This window comes from Chenopodium album, chromosome 21 (genome assembly GCF_948465745.1).
Source record: "Chenopodium album chromosome 21, dcCheAlbu1.1, whole genome shotgun sequence".
Classification (NCBI taxonomy): domain Eukaryota; kingdom Viridiplantae; phylum Streptophyta; class Magnoliopsida; order Caryophyllales; family Amaranthaceae; genus Chenopodium; species Chenopodium album.
This window is the reverse complement of record NC_137854.1, coordinates 8,918,710-8,928,954: the sequence shown is the minus strand read 5'-3', so window position 1 is coordinate 8,928,954 and position 10,245 is coordinate 8,918,710. Positions and strand designations below refer to the sequence as shown.

Genomic DNA, 10,245 nt, shown 5'->3' with positions numbered 1-10,245 from the left:
GGTTTCTAATGTTTTTGTTCACCTTACTTTTCCCACAAAAAATCCAAAAAGGTTGCCCCAAAGTCAAAGAAGAAACAAACCAATATATGTGCAATTATATGAAATTGTTCTAGATTAAGAAAAAAAAAACAAAATACAATTGACAAAGAGTGTGCCTATTCAAACAACAGGTTGGTACTCGGTAGTGAACGAGTGAGAGCGAGGCATTTTGGTAAGTCCACTAGTCGTGGTGTCGTGGACCCCATTAGTTATCGCTAATGAGATCTGCTATCATTTAGCTTTGAAGTATACTAAAAATGCAAAAGGAAATATGAGCCGAACTTATTGGCCCTAATCCAGAATTTATTCTTAGCTGTGGACTAGCTCAACAAATAAATTTATCCAGGTACACCACATAATTGGACAGAAAACTCAATCACAAAAGAACAAAAATGGAAAGAAAAAAAATATGACAGCCACCACACATGAATGATCTCTTTACTAACACGTCCAGTGTACAAGTCGGTCTGGAAACAATACGATTCATATTTCGCACAAAACAGACATCCTGCATCAACTCAATGAACTGGATTGACCAATGACTAAACTATTTAATCCATAAGCTAAACTTGTAACTCTAACAAGAGATACATGAGATCCTATTAACCTGAACAAATTTCAGGCACAAATTCAAGCATGACCAAATAGAAATACTTATTTTTTTTAAAAAAATCATCTATTTTTATAATGTAACGTATACAAAAAATTCATGTATATACAAAGAATTTACAAAGCAAAAAATCTCCATGAGAATATGAATATCAATCAGCACATACCATAATTGCGCAAGGATTTTTCCATCCGGCTGAGGACTCTAGTCACTTACTAAGATCCTAAACATAGATAAAGTATTGTAAAGAAGAAGAGAAGAGCCATACAGAGCCAATATGCACAGCATTGCAAATTACATAAACGACTGTTGCATCCTCCATTTGCATGTATTTCCAATACGAGAAGTAAAATGCAAATCACTAGACAGAATATAGCACCTGTGATGCTCTCACGTAGTTTACTGGCCAGCCAGTTTGGCATGACAACAAAGAACAGAAATCGAGAGACAGACACTGCAAGCAAGAATAACACATTATAACACTTTATAATTGATTAACTGGGTTACATCTAAAGCAAAAAATAATTTATTCTTACCTGGAAATATATCAGGAAAGCAGTAATTTGCAGCAATAGCAAAAATAGCAACCCAACAGCCAAATTGTCCTCTGCAACATGAGCGACATGATCTTCAGTAATTTTCTTACACAGAAAAGAGTTTTAATCTGAGAAGGCCAGAAATTTGCCAAGAATCTTTAAAACCACCTTAATATCTGGAATATAGCTTCTGGGAGACTAGCCGTAAGGAAAAGGGCCAAAAGTGAAGCTTGCAGCCTTGATCTTCTCCCCAGTAGGTTCAAAACTAATAGAAACCTACAGCAATAGCGGAAGAAGGAAAGACAGATACTTGATCAATACATGTGTAAGCAAATCATATTAATGTACAAAATATAAATAAAACATTTGAGCCACAGCAAAATAGTATCTCCTCACTTCCTCAGAGGTATGTGACAGAATAGAGCTGGTAGAATCAAATTTAACATCTTAGAAGTTTAAAATGAAACTGTAACATTTTTCAAACAGATGATTTAGCTACCTGTCTTTTTTCTCACAGAGTCATCCAGCTCTAAGGGAGCAAAATACTAAAACAGTGCTTATACATACTGAATAATTTGGTTCATGTAGCCGACCCCACTTATGGGATTAAGGCTTTGATTGATTGATTGATTTCTTTACCCATACTAATATAAAATGCATGATTAAGTCATACCATTAAGGTCATTAACACTAAGTCTACAGATTCCAAAATGACAGAGACCCAAATAGGACTGTCAAGATACAGAGTTTTTTGATGGGCCATGTATCCCTCTATTTGCAAAATTTGGTGAAAATATCTTAAAGAGGTCCTAGTCTAGTGCTCTGTGTATTGTGTAACGTGATATCTAAATTAAGCAGTCCGAGGTACAAATAGTTTATAGAGAAGATGCATGAGGTGATGGGTGCATCACAAACAAAAGGTGCATTTGTGCCTACTGCCTAATCATGCCTCTAATCACTTTCCAATACCAAGCTTGACATACATCCTATAGATTGAAACCAAATTTCCAAATTCATCAGCCACCATCTTCAAACAAACCCAAGTTGGTGGTAAGTGAAGTTGTCATGCTTCAATAAATGCTAAATTTGAGTTCCCATTTAGCAGTTGGCTCCCATAGATTTGACTTTGAATTGGATATCACCTTCTCATGGAGGATATCTAAGGAGAACCCCCCCTTTTTTTTAATGAGTAAAAAGGTCAACAATTCATCGTTTACTTGATTAGCTTATGCCTTGTAGGTAGGGAAACTAAGGAGGTGGGGGTGCAATTTTGATGTCAAATACATCAGGCAATACAACATAGACGGTCGACTCCACTAAGTTCCCTAAGTAAGGAAAAACATCACCTTAGCATAAAAATCCCATACATTCGTTAGTACAAAACTATAGATGAATGGTATTCCACATTTCCACTATCCCATCATGCTTTATATCTTGATTTTTAGGCTCCATTATAGTAGCGTGATATACATTTCAAGATCGCAAGATTATTTCCAATAAAACAAGTGGTGGATGATAAATGATAGAAAATCCACGCGTCCAATTATGGAAATTTATGTCCCACTAACCCCGAGCCCCAATAATAAGTTGAGTCAACCTTGATCTTAGACTTGTTCAACTCGGCTCATGAGCCATGATTGAATTCGACTCAATTAGTTCTTTAACCCAAAATTATCTTTATTTTGCGAGCTCCTTTGATTCATTTATTGTCCTTATTTGGTTTATACATCAAACATAAAACGAATGGTGTTTGTTATTTATAAGATTGTATTGGAAATTTAAAACTCATTATAAAATGAACCTTAAACCCCCCCCCCCCAAAACCAAAAAACAGAAGTATGCTTAAGCTTAATCCTCTTAGTATTTAATACTTCATATATGTTTATATGAATTTGATAAGACCATGATCACCTTATTCCACTTATATGGAAAAAAGTTAATGCGTTAAAATATACTGTAATATTTAAAGATGTCAAATTTCAGATAGATTCATTAAGTTCAGCTTAGTTGAGATCAGGTAAATAGTAAAATGCACCCCAAGTCATAGTAAAATGCACCCTAAGTTATACACCCTTCGTTTCTACATAATCTCAACAGTTTGTCTTTTACACTATTCACACATTAACTTTGACTACTCAATTTTACAAATATATATAAAACCAAATGTAATTGGATTAGTCTTAAATGCATATTTTCAAATATCATCAATTTTTAATTCTTCAAATTTGTGCATGAGCATGTGTGTCAGTCAAAAACCCAAATGTGGAGGTACTCAAGAACAAAGAGATTATGTAACACATGTATGGACTTCACTTGAACTGAATTTTGATCAAATCAATCTCATTTACCGATGCTATATCATAATTATCATTATTAGTTATGGTTTATAGTTTGTGTAATCCCTTGATTTACTCCTTTAGATTGATAGTCAAAGTATGGGCATGTTCTCATTTACTGAACTGAACCGAACTGAAAATGAATATTTCATGAGAGAAGGAAATTAGGAACTAAATTAAATTGAAATGAAATGAAATTAAGCTGAATAGGCCCTATATCTCCAAATCTTAGCTAATATACCTAGACAAATGTATCTAGTCGTATTCTATTGCTTACTCATGTACTATATGTAATCTTGTATACTCATCGATATAATCAAGCTTTCCACCATTCTCTTTCTCATAACTCCGTCATTTTGATCGAAATTGGAAACACACTCCGTATTTTGATAATATGCCTACGAATTTCATGAAAAAGAAATCAACTTTAATCAACCATTCAACCAGTATTCATCTATATATTCATCTATTACTGTATGTCTGTATAAATCAAAATTGGAAAAACGTGTTTCATGTGCAATTCCAAAATACCATCATTATGCTCGAAAAATTTACATCAACCACACATTTATCAAGAACAACAGGAGAACAATTACAATCGGAATACTAAATAGTGAAATAGACAACATTATTATAGAATTAACATTTAACACACAACAATGATGAAAAGAAAAGAAAAGAAATTATTCAAATCAAACACAAAATTCGATGAATTCACAAATAGTATAAAGCTTAAAAAGAGAAGAGAGAAACTAACAAGGCAGAGAAAGAAGTGCCCCAACAAAAGGCGGAGCGAATTGCTGCATTTCCATTTTCCGACGCAAAATCGCCGGTAATTACCGTCGCAACCACCGCAGAAAGCGTATCCATCATTTCTATCATCATATTTACCGACGCAATTTTGGGGGAGTGATTAAAATTGCGGCGTTTTCCGATGAGATGAAAAGCGTCGACTGAGCCCTCTCAACCAGCGCCTAACTCGGTTCTGAGTTTTCTAGAATTGCGATGTATTCCATTTTTTTCATTTTACCAAACAATTCGAATCTGGGGTCCCACTTATCTTTGTAAATGAGGTTCCTTGATTGTTTTGTTAACCTTAATTAAGTATGTTAGTCCTTGTCGTATTCAATCGGGTCAACCAGCTCTCGTTTTGTGCCAAACTATATGCGGCTGCGCCCTTTTACACTTTGGCCCTATCCTTTTTTGCCTTTTTTCTATTTCCTTTTTTTTTTTTTTTTCTTTTTCTAGTTTTACTCATTTTTTTTTTTTTTTGCTCCATATTTTTTTCGCCAATTGACCATATTGGTAAAAAAATAAAATTTCTTCTTTCAAAAAAAATAAAATAAAATTTCTAACGAAAATTTGGTAAATAAACTTATTCCGATGACAGTTTGGTAAAAAAGGGTTTTTTTTATTTACAGTCTGATCAATTGGCCAAATAGGAGTATACCCTATTAAATTTTATTTACATTAAAATATAGACAGAAATTTTTAGAGAAACTTAAAGTGTAAAATTGTACACAATTTAAAGTAAATACGGCCAAAGTTTACGGACTCAAACTCTGCATAATCAAATCCTTTACCCCATTTTAAAACAAAGTAAAATCAAATAAGCACTCTTATACGAGTAGATCTTTTACACCCCATAACTTGTACAATTGTACTGGATTGTATACGGACACATGGGTGGCAACTTCTGCGTAACATACATTGATACATATACTTGGACAAGTAGCAAAGTTTCATATGCAAATGACAATCAATTAACAACAAAACACAAGTAAACGTAATTACGTAATCACAAAGATAACGCAATATCCATTTTAAGGCCAATAAAACGATGTCCATCTGTTAAGGGTCCTTTATTATTAAGGTGCTAAGTTCCTATTTTTCTTTTTCTTTTTCTTTTTTTTTTATTGTTATCTTGCCTAACATTTATTATGTTGAGAATGACTTTAGAACTTACTTCGTTTGTCTTTTTTTTTTTTTTTTGACAGCAAAATTTATCTCATCGATTGATTTACACTAATATATCGACAATTGACAAATCAATAATATTTCATTAAACTAAGATCAATCCAAACTAAATTTTCCAAAATCAATTTTTGCAAGTTAAACAATCTTGATTTCTTGACATATTAAACTAAATATATAGTTATAACCCGAGAGGGTGAATATATTCCAATGACAAAAAGTCGAAAACCTTTGGTTTATACATCGATGAATTTACAAAATTCTCTAAATACTATGTGTATACTTTGATTACTCTCTACTAAAGGTATGATTGTCGTCAATGTTTATTTTTATCACCTCTTCTTCACCTGCTTTATACGTTGTATGAAATATAGTAAAATTGTCATGCACGCTTCATAATACAAGTGCTATCAAACTACTAAGCCATCAAAATATTAATTTTAGGGTTCTAGACCTTGCAATTATCATTTCGGACTTATTTTCAAAGTCCCTCAACCCCCTCTTCCCATATCCTTTGTTAAAACATGCAGTGAGTATTGAGTAAAGATTACATACACAAGCAAATAAACATGCACAATAAATCCCTCCAAATGGAAGTTATTACCGTCCCTCAAACAGTAGTGTAATTTAAACTAGTACGCAGTAATTAATATGACAACTAAAACCAAAAAGAATTATCATATTATTTAAAACAACGAGCAAGAAAATTTATACAGCCATCATTTGATGAAAGTCATTAAAATCAAGCTCTCCATCACCATCAGTATCATAAACCCGAATCATGGACGCGCACTCCTTAAAAGACTTAGAATCCCCTAGGCGATTCAAAGCTCTTTGAAGGCCTCTAGGAGTAATCCTCCCGGACCCCTTCTCGTGCTCGAACATCTCAAACACCTTCTTCATGTCTTCATCCGCACCATCCTTACTATCCATGAGCTTAACAAAGTCCTTAAACTCGAGCATACCATCGTTGTCTGAGTCAAGCTCATCAATAACCTCTTGGGCCTCTTCCTCCGAAATGATCTCCCCTATGGAGTTAAAGTATCTCCGGAGCTCAAGAGCCGTGATCATTCCATCGTTATCCATATCGAAATGTCTAAAGACTTCCTTAAGCTCCTCTTCCCTACTCCTCCCCATAGGGCCAAAAGGGATGGATGGTGGGTGAAGAGGGGAGCGAGGTGATGAGCCTGAGGAACTCGATGAGGAGGCCGATGTGTTACCCTTGGACTTCTTTTTGTGGAGGCTTATTCGTAGTCCGACATTTGAGAACCACCTACTTGACCTAGGAATACACTCAGATGCCATGTTTTGTTTATCTTATTTTTTTAAAGTCGTAGACAACCATATATATCTAACAACCTCTTTCCTTGTGATTTCGAGTCATGGCTAAATTAAGTTCATATATAGGAATGGAAAAGTGGAAGAGTTACAATCAATATGACAAAAATTATAAAAGTTGTGGAATAAATTAGGGTAGAAGAAAAAAAAATGAGAGGAATTTGAAATGGAAATTGCTAGGGAAAGAACGTAAGTTGGAAAGATTTGCGTAGGAGTGCTTTTAAGGAAATTGCATGGTAGCTTCGTTTGGGCCAACCCCATGTAATTATCTGACGCAACTTAGGCTCCACTTGTTTATGTCAATTTGCCGACTTTAATTTTTATGTATGAATTGTATGCGAAAATGGGATAAAAAAATTTTTAAAAATTGGCTTATATTAGTAGTACTAATGTACGATCATCATATTTTAATTTTGCTAAATGTTGTTGGCAATATCATCATAATGTTGTACATCTACTAACTTTTTGTAATTTACTTGGTAATTTTGTCAATTTGTTGGTGTCTTGGCGATGTTTAGTGGGATTAATTTTTAATAAAACTTGTATTTTTCGTATTATTTTACTATGTGTCATGGATTATGAAGGAAAATAGATGGCTAGTAGATAGTACATAGTAGCCATTGGCAAGTTGATCGTACACGTGCAATTGTGAATTTGTATATATAATTTGTAGCTACTCCGTACTACGTATGAGCTTATGATGTCTTGGGAATTTAGGATGTTAGTTGTGGAAAGGTGGGAAGATGATAGGAAATTGTATTCTTAAACTTGTTAAAGGAGCAACATCATCATATATGTTTTAGCGTATCACTTTACTTTCCTTATTCTTAGATCCTTTCTATATGTGGATGTCAAGTTGTCAACTATCTTACTTGATTGGTAAAAATCTTTAGTGTGTGAATGTGATGTGGTACTCGACCTAGGTTTAAATCTCTTTACACTGTTATTGTAGCTCTTTTTACACCAAAAGGTAATAATCGTGATGAAGATACTTTGTGTATAAGGTATTTACCTATGTTTGATAATTGATGAAGAAAATGATGAAAGTACATACGTAGTGTATACTTTGTAATTTTGTATAAAGGTATCTAATTTTCACTTAACTAGGGCAGTTGACGCGCGCGATGCGCGCGAAGTGATTTGCCCTTTCTTGATGTCTATATTGGGTTGTGTTTAAACTTTTCGCAACATTGGGATTTTAGGGAAAATAGTTTGATAAATTAATGGAATGTGTATTTAAAGTTTTCGTTTTTTCCTGCACAACCTTTCTTCAAGAAACATCTATGCAATTATTCAACAGTGTAATATTGCAAAAACATCTACAAACTTAATTCGAAATGAATTAAATACAATTCAAAAATCATAGAGCACATATTATATACTAAAAGAAGTAATTTAACATTACATATGCAATAGTAGAACAATTTTTCGGAACATTACTATTTGAAAGTCTATACTCTTACCCAACCTAGTAATTACTCTACATAAATTATACTTCCTCCGTTTCTTTTTACTTGCAACACAGCCTTGTGGCACGTGTTTTGAGGTCGGTTTAATGTAATGTAAACGGATAAATTATTCATTATAATTTTTACAAATGATACTTAACCCTATTCTAATCTTCGTGTAAAAATTATATTGATAAAATCGCTCGTTTACCCTCACTAATCATCTCCTAAAACTGCGTGCCTAAAAGGTGTGTTGCAAGTAAAAGAAAACGGAGGAAGTGTGAGATTAACTATATGAAACTAAAAAAGACAAACAATTACACCCTACAACTCGCATAAACATTAACATTCAGGCAACAATTAGATAAAATAGTCCCTTGGTAGTTGGTAATAAATCATCTATTCGTACATACAATTTTTTTTTCATTTTAAATAAAAATAATATCATATGAAGTGTAAAGCATTAATTTTTTTAATTAGTAAAAAAAAAGCATTACATATATTTTATTAAAAAAAAACCGAATTAATTGATGATATATGTTTAATGAAAAAAAAACATTAAATGTATTAATGATAGTAAACATATTATTGAGGGTAAAAAAGTAAATACACATTTTGCACACAATTTTGTACACAATAGTGAGGGTATAATTGGTAGCACACTATTCCTAAGAGTTACTTTCTACTTTTTATAAGGTAGGGATATAAGGTAGGGAATTGGATTTGCAATGCTTCATAGGAAGACTATGTAATCATGGATAAATTATACTCCGTACTGTATATAAATAAGTTAATTCAAAACGATTATCTTTTTATATCTCCAATGTATGTAATGTTGTCTTTTGTAATTACAATTCCACTATTTCTCATTTTCTTGTAGCACCATTGACCAATTGACCATACCTTTAGGAAGCAATGTGTTAGTCAAACTGTCATATGAAAGTATTGACACATTGATAACCATTGGGTCAGTTAATAAGGCCCACAATTTGAGTGAATGTTATTGGGTCACAATATCACATAGTCCAAACTTATGGACTTATGGTCATCACTAGTACACGACCCAATATGCTACTCCATGAAATTTGGGTATCTTCAATTGGACTACCCACAAGCTAAGGCCCAATTCTTTGCAGTCGCTTTTTCTCTCACCAATATTCAATCAAACTGTTGGTAAGTTTTTTTTTTTTTTTTTTTTTTTTTTTTTTTTTTTTTTTTTTTTTTTTTGGGGAAGAACTGGTTGTACACTAACCACTTCAACAAAGAGAATTGCCAGAAGCTTAAATATTAAATATCTTTTATCATATGCTTCCTCCATCCCTTATTGATAGTCCATTTCGACTAAATTTTAATTCCAAAATATTCATCCCATTTGGATTTTCCAGCAACCATTAAAATTAATTTTTTTTAATCAAAATTCCCTCCAATTTATAACAATATTTGTGTAAATTTAACTTGGAAATTTTGTGAAAAACTACTTATTATAGTCCAAAATTTGCGAGAAATTACCTATTAAAAAAATGTTGTAATTGACTACCTAAATTTTGAAAAATGTTGTAAATTTTGTTTTTCCATGTATTTTTATTACTTTCTCTCTCTACTTTTTGGCATACCCAATGTAAGGCTCTGTTCTCTTACGTTGAAATTCAGTTCAGTTCAGCTCAGCTTCTAATGTACTTTTACTACTTTTTATTTATGTTAATTAATTTCCTTGTAAATTGCCCATAAAGGACTATCAATAAGATACGTGGGTAATTTTTTAAAATTATATATATATGATTTATTATTTTTAACATATTAATAAAATAGCTATCTTTTTTTTAACACACACCAAAGAGAGATATTATAGATATGGCCTAAAGGCCTTGGGGCAGCTTATGTTGTTCAGTACATAGATAGAAGAGACTAAAATAAAAGACATAATAGAAAGCAAGTAGAGGATAGTAGTTGTAGCAAAAGCTACC

General features: G+C 32.7%; 2 protein-coding genes across 2 annotated transcripts; both read right to left on the bottom strand.

Moving 5' to 3' along the window:
* Positions 1 to 461: 461 nt before the first annotated feature.
* On the bottom strand, positions 462 to 4,556 carry LOC145602919 (cold-regulated 413 plasma membrane protein 4-like). Its single transcript, XM_081659064.1, has 4 exons — positions 4,279 to 4,556; positions 1,354 to 1,461; positions 1,186 to 1,256; positions 462 to 1,103 (listed from the first exon to the last, which is right to left on the bottom strand). Exons 1-4 carry the CDS (start codon positions 4,404 to 4,406, stop codon positions 865 to 867), a joined length of 546 nt encoding a protein of 181 aa, XP_081515190.1. The 5' UTR covers positions 4,407 to 4,556; the 3' UTR covers positions 462 to 864.
* A 1,607-nt stretch (positions 4,557 to 6,163) lies between these two features.
* Positions 6,164 to 6,923, bottom strand: LOC145601883 (putative calcium-binding protein CML41). Its single transcript, XM_081657966.1, has one exon. The coding sequence runs from the start codon at positions 6,798 to 6,800 to the stop codon at positions 6,204 to 6,206; it is 597 nt and encodes a 198-aa protein (XP_081514092.1). The 5' UTR covers positions 6,801 to 6,923; the 3' UTR covers positions 6,164 to 6,203.
* Between the last annotated feature and the right edge of the window lie 3,322 nt (positions 6,924 to 10,245).